The 19,890-nt window shown below is 48.4% G+C and overlaps 1 protein-coding gene across 9 annotated transcripts in view; it reads left to right on the plus strand.

Annotated features, from left to right (window-relative positions):
- TBC1D1 (TBC1 domain family member 1) overlaps positions 1-19,307 on the plus strand; it is a 224,886-nt gene extending 205,579 nt beyond the window's left edge. For all 9 annotated transcript variants that reach the window (XM_061164544.1, XM_061164542.1, XM_061164540.1 and 6 more), the window contains 5 exons: positions 618-862; positions 1,793-1,952; positions 8,414-8,583; positions 15,305-15,478; positions 18,803-19,307. In XM_061164544.1, the coding sequence (XP_061020527.1) occupies positions 618-862; positions 1,793-1,952; positions 8,414-8,583; positions 15,305-15,478; positions 18,803-19,003 (950 nt within the window). In that variant the 3' untranslated portion in view covers positions 19,004-19,307. The remainder of the gene's footprint in view (positions 1-617; positions 863-1,792; positions 1,953-8,413; positions 8,584-15,304; positions 15,479-18,802) is intronic.
- The last annotated feature ends 583 nt before the right edge of the window (positions 19,308-19,890 follow it).

Raw genomic sequence — 19,890 nt, forward strand, 5'->3', positions numbered from 1 at the left:
CTGTCAGATTAAAAATGTTTGTTTTTTTATTTATTATTTCTGTGAAAAGTTTATACACCTATTACAGCACTGTACAGCCGATAGTGTTAGTTGGGGACCTAGACTAACTTTGTTGGACTTAACAAACAAATTGAACTTACGCACGCTCTCTCGAGATGGAACTCGTTTGTATATAGGGGACTTACTGTGTAGAAATGTGTGAGTGGTGTGAAGCGCTTGCAGAGAAACAAGTAGTCTGGGGAGAGCTGATGAGGGCGTGGTGGGGCAGGGCGATGGTGCTGGCATGGGGTGTGGTAGAGATCCACAGGTCTCTGGAGAGCAGATGCCTATTGAGAGGATGCACAGTTTTCTTTCTGTTACAGATTGAAATCCAAATATCTGCGGGCCTGAAGGTGGTTCTCATTTCTTTCACTTGAAAGCATGATTAATTGCTGATCTCTTAATTGCAAAGAACAAAAAATTGTTCCAAGCACAACCAGCTGACTTTGTTTCCAGAGCTGATTGATGACATGATCCCACTTGTAAAGATCTGTCACTTTAACTTGAAGCACATTGGATTTCTGGTTCGATAGACTTTCTTTTGTAAAAATTACAGCTGACGTGTTTTGTTTTTACAGGGCGAACCTTTCCAACGCATCCGTACTACTCCGCTCAGCTAGGAGCGGGGCAGCTGTCACTGTACAACATCCTGAAGGCCTACTCGCTTCTAGACCAAGAAGTGGGCTATTGCCAAGGCCTCAGCTTTGTAGCAGGCATCCTGCTGCTCCACATGGGTGAAGAAGAGGCGTTTAACATGCTCAAGTTTCTGATGTTTGATATGGGACTGCGGAAACAATACCGGCCGGACATGATTATCTTACAGGTAGACAGCCTTCCTTCCGCCTGTGACAAAGTTGAATGTTAAACATGTTTGTGATCCCTTTCCAAGTGTGTCTAAGGAAATTTCCCACCATCAGTTAGCATTGTAGCATCTGTTGCTGCTGAGAACTTTCTGCTAGCCTGACACCAGCTGGCTCATGTACATTTACCGCCTCCACCCCCAGGAAGGCAGTGTTGATCCCAGCTTACAGACGGAAAGCTCAGGCTCAGAGAAGTTACATAGTGAATAATCTGAGCAGGTCACTCAGTAGCCGGCGGCAGAGCTGGGATGTAAACCCAGGCCTGTCTGACTCCAGGGCCCTTGGACCTTTTCTCTTTGAATCCACCTGCAGGAAGTCTGATTCCCACCTCCCAGTGTATTTGCTGCTTCCTCTGCCAGGGACCACCCCCCATCCCCATCCCTGAGCCCTTGCCACCCCGGGCCCAGCCCAGTTGGAAAAGTTATTTCCTCCACCTTGAGATAAACCCTTGTCATCTTACTGTAACTCGCCTGTGTTATAAACCTGAAGAAGTCACACTTGTCCTGCCTCTTGAGGGGTTGGGGGGCTTCAGCAGGAACTTACTAAGGGAACAGGTTCAGTAGCATCCTGCCACAGACTGCTTGCCTCCCACTTTACTCTCTGCGAGAGGCTGGCTCTTTATCTCCAACTCCCCCAGCTTTGAGTTTCGTTAATAAGGTGTATTTGTAAGAGAACTTACAGATCATTTTCGTGAGACAGAGGTGGATCACGTCTCTTAGCCGAGGGCCCAAGGGGACAGTAGAAAGAAAGGCGGTGGAAGGAGGGGCCCTGCCCCGAGTGCTGGCCAGCCCCAGCCTTGTGGCGGGAGCCACAGACAGTCTCGTGGCCCTCTTTCTCCTCCGAGTGGGGCTGGAGGCTGCCGTCTCCCTGAGACCCTGTGTGTGTCCCTGCAGATCCAGATGTACCAGCTCTCGAGGCTGCTGCACGACTACCACAGGGACCTCTACGATCACCTGGAGGAGCACGAGATTGGCCCCAGCCTCTACGCGGCACCCTGGTTCCTCACCGTCTTTGCCTCGCAGTTCCCCCTGGGCTTCGTCGCCAGAGTCTTCGGTGAGTGTGTGTGTGAGGCTGTTTGCAGAACCTGGATTGTCAGGTTCGATGGGAACCGGGTGTGGTTTCTCCATGGTGGTGGTTCTTATTTTCAGCCCTGTATCTGCAGGAACAGGATGTTGTCCTTTTCATTTAGTGAGGAGGTTTTTTGTGAGTTTCAGGACCCGCTTGACTTCTGATGATCAGGGCCGCCCCTCGATGCCTTCTGGTGGGAATAAGGTCCGATTTCCTCCTGCCAGGCTGTCACTGGAGCAAATGTCCTGAAGGCTAGACCGAGGAGCCTGGCACATGGTCCAGAGACATTTCTCCTGAATTGTCTTCTTCCACCTCTCTGGCCCAGGGCTTGCTCACTGACAGCTCCTTAAGACTTCTCAGCCGGGGACTTCTGGGCCACTCTTCTTTCTGGGTTTCCTCTGCATCTCCACTTCCTCTTCCTCCCCTCTCCTCTTCTACCCTTGGCTCCACTTTGCTTCCTCTGCTGTCCAGCTCTCAAAAGCTCCTCTGCATCACTGATTTCCACAGTCTGTTTTCACACGCCCCCACCTCAGCTTCCCACTTTTCTGCCCTTGTGACCGTAGGTGGGTCACATTTCAAACCATCTCCCCTTTTCTCAATTTACTTTTCAAGAAGATTGCCTCTGTCAAAGTTGCATAAGTGTTCACATGTAAAGTCTCAAAACTGCCTTGTCAATTGTGCTTCAATGGAAAGAAATAGAAATTTAAAAATGTAACCTTCTGCCTTGCCGTGGCAGGGGTCGCATCTGAGCGAGGTGCTGTGAGCGGTCAGCTCCAGTGCAGTGGGCTTTCTCTGCTTCAGGATGAAGTGCTGACTCTGACCGTTCTTTTTATCTGTTTATTGTGGGGAAGGCGGTTATTAAAAAGCTGATCATCATCACATACCGCGTGGTTTTAAGTACCATTTGTGTTGAGTCACTTGATAAACACCTGTGGGTTTTTTTTTTAACTTTATTTATGCGTTTATTGGTTGTGCTGGGTCTTCATTGCTGTGCAAGCTTTTCTGGTTGGGGTGAGTGGGGGCTCCTTTCCGGCTGCGGGACACAGGCTTCTCCTTGTGGTTTCTCGTGTGGAGCGCAGGCTCGAGGGTGTGGAGCTTTAGGAGTTGCCGTTCCTGGGCTCTAGCGCATGGGCTCAGCAGTTGCAGCGCACAGGCTTATTGCCCTGTGGCATGTGGGAACTTCCCAGACCAGGGATTTGAGTGCATGTCTCTTGCATTGGCAAGTGGATTCTTTACCACGGAGCTTACCAGGGAAGCCCCAAAATCTGTGCTCTTGTATAGTTTTTAGATTTGTTTTTAGAATTAGAGAGCATCTTAAAGAGAATGTTCACAGGCAAAAGTGTCACTTTAGGCAGTTTTCAGCAGACCACTTGTATATCCAGATCCTGTGTGTGTGTGTGGTCGGTCGTGTCCGACTCTTTGCGACCCCATGGACTGTGGCCCACCAGGCTCCTCTGTCCATGGAATTTCCCAGGCAAGAATACTGGAGTGGTTTGCCATTTCCTACTCCAGGGGATTGTCCTGACCTAGGGATCAAACTCATGTCCTGCATTGGCAGATGGGTTCTTTACCATTGTGCCACATGAGAATTCCCATATCCAGATCGTTAAAGTCCTAAAATTTGCTCTTTAATGTAAGTGGACATTGAGTTGTCTTCTGTCCTCCTCTTCCCTCCAAAGTACTAGATTTTTATTATCATTTACTTCTATCCACAGGAAATTTTAAAGACGTTCCCATTTGACTTTACTAGAAGAATCTATGTTCTTAAAATATTCACTGCACCCTCATTTTGCATAACTCCCTCCCCAGATTGGTTTTTATTTTCTGTTCCTAAAAAAAAAAAGCCCCCAATATAATTGGTACTAAATACTCTTTTCCTGGTTAAACAAATCATTAGTGAGATTTCATGAAAGCTTTATACCATAATTTAAAAAAAAAGTTCTCAATTGTTTACTTAGTTTACAAAAAAAAAAAGTCACAGAAACTATAAGATATCTAGTTGTAGACTTCAGTCTTTCTTGCCAAACATCTGTTTTTTCCCTTTTCTTACTCTTGGAAATGAGGAGAAAAATCATTAGTCTAATTACTTTTTCTCCTGATTCTTTACTGTATTTTTCAAAAGGGTAATGGAGAAGAGTGAAAACTGAAAAGGGGAGACGGGAGTGTTATTAGATGGTTTGAAAACAGCTCGAACCTCGAATTACGCTGTTTGTGAAGGGAATTCTGCAGGGGGGCTGGGCAGGCAGGGCCGACAGGGTCAGTGCTGAGTGTCCCCCCGGCCCAGGCGTGGGGGTGGCAGCTGCCCAGGGTTCTGGGCTCGGGGGCTGCAGAGTGGGAACATTCTCCCCTCAGGCTGCGTGAGTGGGTAAGAGGCACTGACAAACGCACACGCGCTGCTTTGGAAATGACAGCCCTGCTTGCAGAATATTGAGAGCTCTCTGAAGCTCATCCTGGTGACTTCCCAGATAAAGCTGAAGCCGCAAGAGCAGGGTCGTCTTCTCCATACCGTGCAGTCAGAGGTGGGTCTCGGAGCTCCTCATACATTATGCATAGCGATGCCAGTGTCTGTGATTCCTGGATCCCGCCAACCCCATGTCCCTCTGGCTAAAAGGGCTCAGGGCTCCTGAGATTACAGGCAGGACGTGGGGACTCAGGGCAGCATTGTCTTGTGATGTCACTATTTCCTCTACCAATACTTAAAAATGAACCATTTTGTTAGTAGGTTTCCTAGAAAAGATAGGTTTTTGAAAAACCATTTCTGTATTTAGCATGGGTGACTTTTAGCTCCATGATCGTGGATAGCTTCAAACGCAGTAGGCTTTTTTGGTCTGAGGCCCAATTCATTATAGGCATTTAGGCCTGGATAAACCTAAAAACATGTGAACTTTTGTGAACTATTCAGCATTTTATATGTAAGTAAAGGAATCTCAGTTTGCAGTCAGCATAGCCCACATACAGCTTAATAGTTGTGGCTCAGGCTGGTAAAGAATCTGCCGGCAATGGGGCAATGGGGGAGACCTGGGTTCAGTCCCTGGGTTGGGAAGATCCCCTGGAGAAAGGCGTGGAACCCACTCCAGTATTCTTGCCTGGAGAATCCCATGGACAGAGGAGCCTGGTGGGCTACAGTCTGTGGGGTCGCAAAGAGTCGGACATGACTGAGTAGCTAACATTGGCAGTTTACTTTTTACCTCTAATTAAGTACAGACTCCTCGGAGGGACAGCGTGCTCGACCTTCACGTGGTAGCTCATCACACTCTTCTGGGCGTCAGTCCTTCTGTCTGGATGTCACATAATGTGAAACCGCCCCCTCCTGTATTTTTCCTCTTTGGGTGCAGAGGGGCCCTCCTGGGAGAGATGCTTGTTCTTTTCATCTTCTAACATCTACCTTTGGGGGAAAAGTCTGAAAAATAGGACCATTCTTGCTCCTGCTGGTGGTGGCAGCTGTGCTGTTATTAGGCTCCAGATGTTTTCTGTAGGGCATTCTGCCAAGTTAGATGAGCGAGGAGGTGGAATAGAAAAACCGAAAGTTTGGCAAAAACACAAAAGCCACCTGTAATGTAGGGAAGGATTCTGAGAGGCTTCAGGACTAAAAGAGACTGGAAAACAAGGTCGTTTGGATGGCCTGGGAAAACAGCTCTTCAGGGTAACATGATACCGTGGTGAAGCAGCGAGTCTGTGCGGTTCACAGAATCTGTGCGGTTGTTCTGCGGCAAGGCTGTTATCCTCTTTCATCTCCCTCCTACCCCTTCCTGGTAGGGATGTGGGGGGGGGGGGTCACAGCGGGAGGACTGCAGCCTCCCCGAGAAAGTGCAGGAGAGGGATCGCCCTAGACAAAGACGAAGGTGGGTGAAAAAGAGATGCAAAGTAAGTTCACCTAACTGGCTGTGTGCCTGGAGTTGATCATTTTCCTCCACAGGAAAACTGAGCTTCTATTTCGTGGGGAGTTTCAAATAGAGTGTCCATACAGGTTAACATGATAACAGGGCTGCTGAAGTGTCTTCAAAGCAAAGTAGTTATTTGCAGTGTTCTCAGCAAGCAGTTTGCGAAGTGGTGGAGTCAGCCAAATTTTAGGTTCCCTCTCCTGCCAGCTGAACCCCTTTGCCTGTTTTGTTGGTGGCTCAAAAAAGGAGAGTTGGCCATGAGGTTGTGAGCGGGGCTCCTGCTGCGCTGCTGGTAGCCTTTGCACCTCACTTCCTTGTGCAGGGATGTTCAAATGCAGAAAATCAGCTCACTTTTCCAAGGAGATTATTGTGTTTTGTTTTTTTTCTTTTTAATTCCAGTGTGTAAGTGTATAAGGATTGGGAGATGGGCAGAAATGACAATAGCTGGGTTGGGGCAATGGGTTTATAGGTAACATTTTCTGTACTATGAATTAAAAGTTACTTAATTTTTAAACTTTCTGGAGGGAGAAGAAGCTACTCCCACCCACCTTACCTGCTCTTCAGGCTCCTGCATGTGCTGTGTGCTTTTACCCCTCTCTGCATTTCCACCTTCTTTTCCTTCTGCTGAGAGTGTCACTCCCTGATTTCTTACCTGGGGAGTTTCTATGGGTTCTTCAAGGTCAGGTTCTGCAGCCACCTTTCCTTGGGACAGTCTCTCTCCCCTGCTTCTGTCCTCCTTCACCTGATGGCATTTATAGCTGCCTTGTGTCTTCCATTCGCCTGCTCCCCCCACCCTAAAAAAAAAAAGAAATACTGACAGTTGCCTCTAATTAGATTTATGCTCCTGTCTTTTAAAATTCTGTTTCTTCTTACATTATTATTCCAGTTCTTAGATCACTTTCCCAAACTTAGTCACCCAACAGTGAGTTACTTGTTCTATACTTGAGCCCCAGGGCATTGGAGTCTCTTTTTGAATGGCTTCACCTCTGGGGAAGGGAGAGTGAAGGTGGGCTGACTGAGGGCCCCTTGCCTCCCCTCTGTGCATAGTCGATGTGGGAATTGTTAGCATTTGCCAGCCATTCCAAGGAAAAAAATGGTAAGAACTAGAAAATAACTCTGATAAAGTTGTTTGAATTCTTCAGAGTGAAAAAAAAATTTTATTTCATTCAGTTCAGTTCAGTTGCTCAGTTGTGTCCAACTCTTTGCAGCCCCATGGACTGCAGCACGTCAGGCCTCCCTGTCCATCACCAACTCCCGGAGCTTACTCACACTCATGTCCATTGCGTCGGTGATGCCACCCAACCATCTCATCCTCTGTTGTGCCCTTTTCCTCCCGCCTTCAATCTTTCCCAGCATCAGGGTCTTTTCCAAGGAGTCAGCTCGTCACATCAGGTGGCCAAAGTATTGGAGCTTCAGCTTCAGCATCAGTCCTTCCAGTGAATATTCAGGACTGATCTCCTTCAGGATGGACTGGTTGGATGTCCTTGCAGTCCAAGGGACTCTCAAATGTCTTCTCCAACACCACAGTTGAAAAGCATCAGTTCTTTGGTGCTCAGCTTTCTTTATAGTCCAGCTCTCACATCCATACATGACTACTGGAAAAACCATAGTTGTGACTAGACGGACCTTTGCTGGTAAAGTAATGTCTCTGCTTTTTAATATGCCCTCTAGGTTAGTCATAGCTTTTCTTCCAAGGAGCAAGCGTCTTTTAATTTTGTGGCTGCAGCCACTATCTGCAGTGATTTTGGAGCCCCCCAAAATAAAAGTCTCTCTCTGTTTCCACTGTCTCCCCATCTATTTGCCATGAAGTGATGGGACCAGATGCCATGATCTTAGTTTTCTGAATGTTGAGCTTTAAGCCAACTTTTTCACTCTCCTCTTTCACTTTCATCAAGAGGCTCTTTAGTTCTTCGCTTTCTGCCATAAGGGTGGTGTCATCTGCATATCGGAGGTTATTGATGTTTTTCCCAGCAATCTTGATTCCAGCTTGTGCTTCATCCAGCCCGGCGTTTCACATGATGTGCTCTGCATGTAAGTTAAACAAGCAGTATACTTGTATTTAATAATGTACTTTTGCAGTGGTGTAGGCTTTTTACAGTTTTTGGAGATCTTTACATCACTAAACTCCTTATTTCAAAGCAGAGAAAGTGGACATTTTTTTTCACTTGCAACATCAGAAATTAGGGTAGAGTATTTATACAAATCTTTGTTTTACCCATGAAAACATGTGTTTTAGTAATAACACCTTTGAAATCCAGAGAATTTCTGGAAAGACAGACTAATTAAAAGTTTTCTTTTTCACAGTTCAACTTTTGAAGTATGTTTGAATTTAGTGTATTTTTGGAGTGAAAAAAAGATCGGAACCTGTGACAAAATGTTAGCAGTATGTTTGCATACATTGTTTTCTTAGTATTATCTTGAGAAACCTATCTGAAATATCGGGATCTTGTAATTTAGGATTGTGTTTCCCACTGTCCTGCCTTTTAGTATGGGTGAAAGGGACAATGTGTTGTTTTATCAGGAGCTGGGTCTGTATTAACTTCTGGCTTTTCTGTGTTTTCCCAGATATGATCTTTCTTCAGGGATCAGAGGTCATATTTAAAGTGGCTCTAAGTCTGCTGGGAAGCCATAAGCCCTTGATTCTGCAGCATGAAAACCTAGAAACCATAGTTGACTTTATAAAAAGCACACTACCCAACCTGGGCTTGGTGCAGATGGAGAAGACGATCAGTCAGGTATGGTTCAGTCTGGACCTTCCAGAAGCTCCGGTAATCCTGGATGTGCAGAAGCTGAGTTTCTTCCTTCCTTTCTTTTCTTTTTTTCTCTCCCTCCCTCCCTCTGTTTCCTACCACTCAGGACCTACCAAGTCCTGAGCAGCTTGTAGGAGGCACATCTCAAGGCCTTGTCCCATGACTAAGTGTGTGTCTGAGTGTGCATGTGCTATGAGTGTGACACCCAGCACAACGTCTTACAGTCTGTAAGAATTACAACTGTAATTTCTTACAGTTAAGAGGCTTCACCCCTCATCATGTGTTCTTCCAAAATTCATAGCTTTTCATTCCTTGTAGGCTTTTGTAGAATGAGTGCTTTGATTTTCGTGCTGAATGGCATTAATTGGAATCTTCTAAAATATCTTGCTGTGAAGTTGTCATAAAGAGTGTGTATTCTATAAGTTTGTCTCATGGTGTGTGTGTTTGTGAATAGTATTCAGTCCCACATCTGTGGTCCCATACCTCTGGTTTCTGTGTGCAGTGGAACTGCATGTATGCATGTATCACTCTCTGAAATGTTAAGAGGTTGAGAGTGAAGTGACTTGGGAACTGCAGCTTGACCAGTTGTTAACTGGTCTGGGGTAGGAGAGGGAGCAGATTTTGACTCTGTGTCAGGAAGACTCTTCCAGTAATGACTGCTGACCGTGCGGGACTGAGCTGCCTTGCAGTGGGTGAGGTCACCCTTGGAAGTGTCCCGAGGCCAGATGGCTGAGTGCTGCGGAAGGGATCTCTGCGCTGGGCCACCACAGACTCGGCGGCCGGGCCTCTCATAAGCCCAACACTTACAGCAATTAGGTTAAAACAAATAGTGAAATAAATACATTTTTTAAAAAGTCTGAGAATTCCTGCTCATCTGAGAGTGGTGGGCTGCACGCACGCATGCAGCAGTTTGTAGTCCATTTGCTGCTCCTCCTTCGGTGCTGAGCCCAGAAAAGGAGGCACGTCTGGCCTGAAGGAGAGAGAGGGTTTTGCCTGGGTGCCACTTTGGGTCTCTGCATGTTTCATTTACTTATGTGAAGGAGCAGTGCTTTTCAATGCTGCGCTTTCTTCTCAAGAGAGGCTTTTACTTCCCTGGTGCCTTCCTCTCAGTATGAATCACTGACTTATCGACGCCCTACTTTTTGCCAGGTTCTGAGCAACTCTACATATACACACCTGATCTTATTCAGTCATGACCTCCTGAGAAGACATCCGGTTTTAATTAACTCATGAGAAACCTAGGGTCCAGAGTGGTTAATTAGCTGGCCCACAGTCACACGGCCAAGAAGTGGAAAGGTGTTGTTTCAGACTGAGGCTCTCTCATGGTAAACGCTTTAGCAACTACTCAGCTCCACCAAGTGCCTCCAGGTATCCTTTAATCAGAGTTTTCCTGTATTGTCCGTTAAGATGGAATCCTCCACCCTGTGATGCTTTCCTTTCTGACTTTGCCGAGCATTCACTCTCTTTCAGAGCATTCATTGCACATCCTTCTGTGTTTGGCTGCTGGGGCGAACGTGAGAGCCTTTGTTCCCCAGTCTGTGCCAGTCACCACCTTGACCTGCTGCCTGGGCTCAAAAGCGGGCAGCCTCACTGATGTTATTACCTTCTGGATATTGAGCCCCAGAAAAAAAAAATCCCATTTTCCTCCCCTCTTCTGTAAAGGATACTCACTAGGATGTGAGGAAGATGTTAGAAGTGAAGTCGCTCAGTCGTGTCTGACTCTTTGCGACCCCACCGACTGTAGCCTACCAGACTTCTCCATCCATGGGATTTTCCAAGCAAGAGTACTGGAGTGGGTTACCATTTCCTCCTCCAGAAGATCTTCCCCAGGGATCTAACCCAGGTCTCCCGCATTGCAGCAGACGCTTTTCCCGTCTGAGCCACCAGGGAAGTCTGTAAGGATGTTCTTTAAATGTTGGAAGAATAGAAATGGCCACAGCGTGGAGAGAGGACAGTTGTGTGTGTGTGTACCTGAGTTGTTTTAGGTACATGTTTTGAATATGATAATCTTTTATTCCATCGGCTCCCTAACAACTCTGGGTGGCAGTGTATGGCTTCATAATCTTCATTTTTATTGCTGGGACACTGGGCACAGAGGGAGTAAATGCCCGGCACCCTGTATGGGGTGGCAGAGCCAAGAGTGTAATAGAATCTGGGACACCAGGGCCCATCCTGTGCAGAAGAGGAGTGTGTAACAGTGATTGCAAGTGTGGTGGGAGCGCCCGGAGTGCATGTACAAGGGCTGCAGGAGCAGGCTGTGTGGGGAGTGAGCAGTGAGCAGGGCTGGCAGGGAGCTGAGGGACTTGGGTTCAGCCAGGCCTTTTCTGCACGGGGCCCGGGAGAAGGTGTTTCAGGCTGTGTGGGCCACAAGGTCACGTGAGGTCAGCTCCGTCTCTGGAGCCTGAAAGTGGCCAGAGCCAGTGTGTGTGTGGAGTGAAGTGACTGTGTTGCAATAAAGCTTTGTTTGCAAAGCATGCGGTGGGACAGCCCCGGTGCACGGGCTGCAGCCAACTGTCCCCCAGTTACAGCACATGCAAAGGCATGGGGGTGAGAGACGGTCTAGGTACGGCTTCAGCTTTCCTGGGGGGAGGTGGGGGATTGGACGTGGCATGTAGGGACACAGCATCTGCCTCTGAGGTCCAGGTTTTCAGCCTGTCACAGGGCTCGCTGGGAAGCCAGATTCATGGTACCAGGCAGCTCTCAGCCCTGCTCCCCCCAACATGGTCCATCTGGAACTTGACCTCTGTGGGCTCTCAAGCTTTCTGTTTTCTCACTGCCCCCTCCCCTTCCTGCAGAGGGTGCTCTCGTCTCAAGTTCAGCTTAGAGGTACAACTTTGGAGAGCCTGCAGGGTGGAAATGATACTGTGTTCCTTGCACGTGGCTGAGTTAATTGTCCTGTGTGTGAAAGGATGGAGCCGGGTGCACCCCTGTGATAGACAAGCTGCGTTTCACTAAATGCCTTCTCTGTGGAAACCTCAACTTGAGCCTCTGGGACACAGTCTGCATCCAGGGTGGACAGAGTCACCAAGGACGCCCTGCAGCTCCCGCTCAACACAGACAGGCTCAGAGCCACTGCTGAGAGGCCGGCCTGGAGCTGATGGGGTCCAGGGCACGGGGGCAAGGGGCTCTGGGGCTCTGGGGCAGCTGCTCAGCATGACTTAGTTGTCAGTTGAGTGTGAGCCTAAGCAACCCTCTCTCAGGAAGGGGGACGCCCTGGGAACACACAGGAAGGAAGGGGAGGAAGGTCAGGGCTGTCTCATCACAGCGCGTGCCCTGCAGCCTCAGGTCAGTGCAGGGAAGACTGCAGGGCCGGGGGTTGGCAGGACGGAGCACAGAGCCCACATTCAGCATCCTGCAGGCCCTGCCTCAAGGGCGCTCCTGACCAGTACCACTGTCCTACCGCATAGAACTTACACAGAATCCAGGCCCCCCCGCCCCCCAGACCTGCTGACTCAGAATCTGCCTTTCAGCAAGACCCCCGGGGGAGCCACACACACCTTGGAAAGGCTGCAGTGGGTGACTCCATCGTAAACACGCCAGACAGGTCTCGGTTCTGCTTGGGCTGGTAGGGGAGAAACCGGCATCTCACCAATGCTCCCTTGTTCAAAAGATGCTCTTCAGAATCACAGTGGTGAGGCTGCCCCTTCTGCCTTGGGAGGCGTCCTCGTGGCTAGGGCAGGTTGTGGCTGTTGAAAGTTTGTTAAAAGGCCAATCGCTGCCATACCAAGAGGGTAGGAGTATGGCGGGGAGGGGTCCTTTACCCCTGGCATTGTTGAGAATTGCTTGCATTGTGGTGATGATAAGAAGCAGACCAACTTTCAGTTGTGTTTATTACTATTTTTAAATTCCCTGCAGACACTGAACCCCTTTATTTTGATACCTGGGCAGATGCTCCACGAGACCGCACCCCCTGCCACCCCGGCTCGGGGGAAGGGTGTGGGGGTGGGGAGGGTGGAAAGTATGTGACTGGTTCTGTTGCCATCAGGGTTGATGGCTTCATTGTAGTGTCCACAGACAGCAGAGAGGAAAAGACCCTGAGTCTCCAATAGCAGATGCGCCAGGAATGTAAAGGAATTATTCACTGAAGGAGACTCGTATAGCAGACTAGTAATAGCTGGGGAAGTATGTGGCTTCGTGCATAATTTAAATGTAAGTGACGTATAATTCTTTACCTTCCTAGATTAACAGAATGAAACATTTTAATGCCAGTACCCAATGCCAAGGGTGTACTGTGTCTGGCACATTCTTATGTTGCTAGTGGCGTTGTATGTTGATTATTCCCATTCGGGAAGCAATTTGGCAGCATGTATCATGAGCCAGTAAAATATTTGTATCCTTTGATTCAGTAATCCCATTTCTTGGAATGTATGCTTAGGAAATAAGCCAAAATATGGGAAAAGCAGTACATACAAAAATGTTTAGAGTTGTCATTTATAACAGAAACTTGCAAGTAACTAGATAGCCAACATTCGATGACTGGATTAACGTGATTATTGATGCATCAGCTTGATAGAATACCACGAAGCCATTTATAGTTACGGTTTTGAAGAATATACAGCAATGTGAGAAAACGTCCTGGGAGGACCAGGGCACTGTCGCTGCCGGCTGCATGCTGCCGCAGTCGGGGTTACATTTCTGGGCATGACTGCGAGGCTGTGTGTGCGTTGGCACCAGGAGGTGGTGATGCAATTAAGCAGAGATGCCTGTGACCCGGGATGCTTCCTTGGGATTAATGGGGGCCTGCGAAAGCACTCCGCTCTGTGCATAGCCATGAGCCCTTAGCCTCAGCCCCTCTGCATCAAAGGTCCCAGGCTTCATCCCTGGGTGTTCCAGGTTAGGAGCTCACTTCAAAACCTGGGTGAAAGAAGAGATGTGTGTGCGTGCTCCGTTTATCCCGAACTTTATTTGTGATTACACAGAAATATCTTGGCTTGAGTGTGTGCAGCCTTTGTGCTGAGCTAGTCAGAGGCTCCGTGGTGCGGCAGCCTCTCATTCATTGCAGCACAAGCTTGGGTGTGAGGGGTTTTGTGACAAGTGTGGGAAGCAGATCCCTTAGCTCAGCTTGCCAGGTGTGTGTCTCCTGATCGCCACAGACGCTGGGAGGTAGGGGTTATCACCCCCATGGGGGAGGCCAGGAACTGAGACCAGGTAAGGCCAGGTAACTTGTTCACAGTCATTCAGGGAGTTGCCAGCCAAGCTCCCATTGGAGGGCTGACTGAAAGCTCCTGGGTCAGTTTTCCTGACTGTGGAATCGAGATGATAATCCCTGTTGAGCTCAGGGTCACTCTGATGGACAGGAGAGAATCAGATCAATATAGTCAACTACACACATACACACACACACATGTCACAAATAGAATGTGTTTTGGCCTGGAGTGACTTTTGTGCCTAATTAGTGTTAGCCACTGAATTAAATGGAAAGCCAGGAAGCTGAAAAGTTCATCTGAAGGAAGAGAAAATTTCTGGGAATGGTGAAAAAGTAAACATGGATTTTTAAAATTGGTTTCAGGAAAGATAGGGCTCATTCATGTTTAAATGCTAAGAGGATACCATCAAGGGAAATGAGTATTTCATTGATTTTAACTGTGTTAGAGTTTCCTTCTTAAGGAAATGCTGTGAGGAGGCAGTTTCTGCTCTTGAAAATACTAATTTGATTCTCTAAACGTGTGTGCTGATGGTGCTGCCTTTTCTTGCGCGGTGACTGAATTCTCAGAGGCAGGCCGGGGTTTCACGCTTGGGGCAGCAGCGGCCTCTGCCTTGGGGCGCCTCCCCTCTCCGGCCCTGCCTCGGTCCAGCTCACTCACCGAGAGAAAGTACAAACATGAATAGCTCACTCACTCATGCACTCTGGGGTTGTTTTTCACACGGGTGATTTTTTTTCACGACTGTTACTATTATGAGAAGAAAGGCAACTCAGGCATTGTTTCATATTCACTCATCTATGTGGGTGACATTTGGGTTTTGGCTCATTTCTTCATCTCTTATGTGCAGAGAAGGGTTTTTCAGTAAACAGTTCCATTACTTAGCTGTTCTTGTAACTCTGAAAACCCAGCTGAACTATAATTAAACTTTGACCTAGTGACTGGGCAAGCAGGGCTGTAATTCTTTTGTTTTATTCTGTCGTTGACCCATAGTTGATGTATCTAATAGAATTTTCAGAGAAAAGAGATCTGAGTACTGAAATAAGAATTAAAAAGAAACTCTTTTAAGCTTTTTGAAAAATAAGGTTTTGGCGTTGAAAAATGGCATCAGAGACCTACACTGACAGTTGTTGTTGAGTTACTAAGTCTTGTCTTACTCTTTGTGGCCCCATGGGCTGTAGCCTACCAGGCTCCTCTGTCCATGGCATTTTTCAGGCAAGAATATTGAACTGGGTGGCCATTTCCTACTCCAGGGGATCTTTCTGACTGAGGGATCAAACCCGTCTCCTTTGGCAGATGGATTGTTTACCACTGAGCCACCACGGAAGCCCTATACTTATTGTTTCTCTCAGTTTATTTCCAAATGCTTCTTAAATTCTCTCTTCCCAAGGGAAATTATTCTCTTCTCCATTCAGAGAGTTTTCTGTGTTCATCACTAAATAGCACTAGGTGCAGAGTAGGTGCTCAGTGGCTACCCACCGACATGGCCACGTGTGTGTGTGAGAGAGAGTGTGTGTGTGTGATTTTTCTCATTTCCAACGCCTGATGACGTTTCTGTGAAACAGGTGTTTGAGACAGACATCTCGAAGCAGTTACAGGCTTATGAAGTTGAGTACCACGTGCTGCAGGAAGAGCTGATTGATCCTTCTCCGCTCAGTGAGAGCCGAAGAATGGACAGACTCGAGAAGGCCAACAGCAGCTTACGCAAGCAGAACCTTGACCTCCTTGAGCAGCTGCAGGTAGGGCGCATCTCCAAGGCCGCCACCTGCACCTGAGCGTGTGGTGGTTCATTAACTCGCCAGAGGCCCCGCAGGCCGAGTTTCCCACCGCTGTAGGCCCTTTCTGCTGTTTGTAGTTGGGATCAAAGGTAGCCCAGGAGAGCGGTTCCTGTTTGTTAGGGAGCAGGCAGATTATCCTTTGCTAAGGTCAGACTGTCCTGGAACTTTCTGAGAGACTGTTTCTGCGCTTACCCTTTCAGGAGATGTGCCAAGAGCTGAGCTTGGGTCCACGGTGCTCTCTGGTGCTATTAACCAAACGCCAGCCGTTGTGCTTTGAGTAATGATGGGAGAATCAAAGGCAGGAGCTTTCAGGAGCACAACCAGCTAGGTCCTCAGAGTGACATCCAGTGAGGAGTAACAGAATAAACCAGAGCTGTGATCGTAATTGTGAGTCCTTGGAGCAAATACAAAGGTTAGGCTCACGAAGGGCGCAGTTCTCCCCCCGGAAGTTTCCATCTTGGCCTGCGTAAATGTGGGTGGGGACACACCCGCATCGCGGGTGCCGGAGGGCCCGAGGGAGTGAGCACGGAGGTTCAGAGCAGAGCCCCAGATCGTGCCAGCGTCAGCGTCATCCACCGTCACCCGCCTGCTCTGATCGCCTCGTTTGTGTGACGAGGACAGAAAGTTACCTCTCTGCGCCCCACGCCGCCTCCACCGACCGGATGGAGCAGAGTAACCGGACCGTCTGCTTGTTAAGTGTCATGATCGGGGGTGCAGCTATTGTTAGGGAAATGCGTGTGTTGGCGGGGGTGGGGTTTAAAAATTACTTTTGAGCCGCTGTGGAGAAAAATTTGTATTATTTTCAAAATATATATTCTGTGGTGTTCTAGGCTATCCTTAGAATAAGTTTTCCATCCTGATCTAAGCCTCTTATTTTTCTGCCTGAAAAGTTGCTGCTCTGCAGATGCAAACTTGGCAGTGATGGGAGAAAGGCCAGAATTTGGGAGCTTAATCAGTCAACCATTGTCTAAAATGTCCTCTTCCCAGCAGGGATTTTACACCAGTATAACCCAGTAGATAGTTACTGTAGAGGAATAAAGAAAAGGCTTTGCCTACCCAGTCCTGACTCCCGGCCGCATTCTCAAAGTCAGCTGCATGTTCCCCTAAGATGGAGATATCCTAACTCTGAAAATGACCATGTCTGGGTATGATTTCTCCAGGGGGATCTCAGCTGTAACCTGAAGGGGAGGCGCCAGGGGACAAAGAACCTTGTCTTGCATGTAAGGATCTGCAGTGTAGGTGGGAATTTTAAATCCTTGCAGACAAACAGTCGGTCCCTGAACTACAGCAGGGTGGAAAGCTCAGATCTCCGTTAGAAGCATTTGTCTTGTTAAAATAGCACTCCAATAGAAGGTTGATTTTACTAGGCTGATACCCACGTGGGTTTGTGGTGAAAAGGGGAGGTAATTTGGTGCTGCTTCTGTGATCCTGTACCCCTCTTGTGAGGAGAGGAGTTGTGAAAAGCTGCTCCAACCTCTACAGCCCTCCAGAAAGGCATCAGGCAGTAATTGGTAACAACAGATGTTCAGAGAGTTGTGCTAGGGATTACGGCATGTCAGTTTGGGGGGGCCTGAGTGTAGTCTTCTCTTTACCCTCTGAGTCACATGGAATTACTGTCTTTCAGCCAGACCACATAAGTTATGAGACTCTCTTCCCTTTTTTCTTATTCTTTTTTAAAACAATTTTCAGAGCCCAGGGATAGGTGTTCAGTACGGTACTTAATTTTCCAACATAAATCTTTGGTTTTTTCTCCAAACTATCAGAATTGACCTGTGTCTTGACTCTGTTCCATTCATACAGTTGGACATACCAAAGCCCCATGTATTTTCTTGTTGAACACTGAAGATTGTCCTCTGGCAGCTGGAGACTAAACTGTCTAACCTCTTTTGTCCAGCAGCACGCATGAGACAATTGCATAGACAGGTCTGATACCACCACATGATAAGGCGTGTGTGTTTTTCATAATAATCATTGAGTCACTGGTGTCTGTGAGCTGGGTGCTTATGGGAGGGTGAGAGCGCTTCGGTCTGATTGAGCAGGAGACCTGACTTTCATACCCAGCAGTAAATGAGCATGCAGACCAGCTCACTGCCAAGCTGGCCGGTGCCCCTGGGAGTGCCATGGCCTCGGAAGGAGTGGTCCCTGGAGGAGATAAGGTGGGACCAGCTGTAGGCCTTGGCCGCGGCAGGAGTGTGGGGGTCTGAGAGGGCTGCTCAGACTTACCCACTGAGTCTGACTACCCCCTGCCTGGTCACTGACAGACCTAGGGTCTCAGGCCTTTTTTCTTTCTGTTTTGAGTGTTCTAGTGTCGCAGCCAGAGCTCAACTTTGAGTCATAAATTGTCTGTCTGGCACCGGTGTTACCTTGCTCAAAAAACTGTTGCCCTTATTTTGAAAATGAGGGAAAAAAACACCATTTAGTCTATGGGGACACAAAGAGGGCTGGGCGGATGAATGAGCCAGAGCTGTGCCTTGCAGACTCTGGGCCTGAACACCCGGGGATGCAGCGGACAGCTGGAGCCAATTCTGTGGTTGCCTGGGAAGCCTGTCCGAGAGGACTCAGAAGAGGAGAAGGGTCCGTTTCTAGAGAGCAGCTCCTGGAAGGGCTGCCAGACACTGCCTGAGTGTTGAGGATCCAGACTGGGGGGAGTGGGGGCAGTACTGGTGTCTGGTCAGTGAGGCCACACACGCGACCCTCTTAGCAGAGCTCGGTCCCCTGAGCGCTCCACACGTCCTGGGGGAAATGCCGGTTCTTGGTGCTGGAGGGAAAACAAAAGGTTCAGGTTAGACAGCTGTTCTTGCGTGGGCCTTCGCATAGAAACCATTTTGGTGGTCCATCTAAAACCAGCTTGTACCTGTAGCTGCGTGTGTTTGTCAGAGCAGGCAGACTGTGCTACAGAAACAGCACTCTGGATCCCAGGGCTCAGCCCTGCGCACTCACCACCTTGTGTCCATGACGCGGTCTTGGACCATTTCTCAGCCGTCTCTAGAGGCAACTCGGGGACCAGGCTCCCTCCGCACTGGGAAGCCACCATCTCCACATGTGGCGTCCAGAGTAGCCACACAGAGGAAAAAGATGTTGGAGCGTCTCCGGATGACCCGGCCCACCCTTGAGGGAGCCTGGGAAATGGAGTTTTTTGTGCCAGATGTGATAATAAGTGCGGGGAGGTGTGTCTCTGCCAGAGTTAGGCTCCAGAGTGCCCCCAAGGCTGGACGGCGGAGCGCACAGTGGATCTCCCACCGTCTCCCAGGCAGTTACATTCGCATGTCTTCTTTTATTCTCCAGGTCGCCAATGGAAGGATCCAGAGCCTGGAAGCCACCGTTGAGAAGCTCCTGACTAGCGAGAGCAAGCTGAAACAGGCGACCTTGGCCTTGGAGCTGGAGAGGTCAGCGCTGCTGCAGACGGTGGAGCAGCTCCAGAGGCAGATGGCGGAACTGAGCAGCCGGGAGTCTGACCCCACACTGCCCAAGCCCTCGGTTGACTGATGGCCTGGGGCCCAGCTCTTGCCAGCCCACAGCTCCAGAACAGGTGTGGCCACCGCCCTGACACTGTCCAGGCCTTAACTGAGAGAGACGAACATGCCGGAGGAGAACGGAGAACGAAGCGTGCTTCTCAGGGAGGAGACTGGCGTGCCAGCACACAGATTCTTCTGAACTGACTCCCAGTGCAGGGGACGGACGTCCCAGTGTTTTTGTTTTATTTAGGTTTAATTCTTCCCTTTTCCAGTCCTGATTACTGTACTCAGTAGATTAGATGGCATGGACGCGAATAAATGCACCTTTATGTTTCTTTGTTGCTTTCTTTTTCAGCATCACTGTGTCTGTAAAGGGCATTTGTTAGTTCTCTGGTATTTCACAAGCTGATGAGGCTGGAGGTATGCTTCCTCTGGCAAAGATGTGTCCATTGTTCTTCCAAGAGGGTTTGCATGACTTACACCCTCAGCATCACCAGCGGGGTGCAGTTGGCCCATGACCATTCTTGTTGGGGAAGCCCCAGATTACCCCTGGGAAAAATCAAAAGTGATTTATTTAAATTTGATATCTTAAATTTGGTCACCATGCTTTGATATTTAATGAAGTTTGTCTTTGAAGAATAGTTTTCATATGTTTTTGCTTAGCCCTTAAGTATTGATCACATTCACTGTAGACACATGTTTTTATGGGAAAATCACCAGTTTTTAGACTGTACCAGGTCTGGCTAGCATGTGACCGACAGCTGTAGATTTTGGAGTGTTTATTGTTTCGCTGTGGTGTCGCGTATCCACACTATAGAGGCATGTATTTATGTTGTGCCATCATGTGATGTGAGCAGCCTTATATCCCTTCGAGCCTCCACCCCTTGGGAATCGGATTCCTTGCTGAAGTTGCCCAGC

Source organism: Dama dama, chromosome 17 (assembly GCF_033118175.1).
Source record: "Dama dama isolate Ldn47 chromosome 17, ASM3311817v1, whole genome shotgun sequence".
NCBI lineage: Eukaryota > Metazoa > Chordata > Mammalia > Artiodactyla > Cervidae > Dama > Dama dama.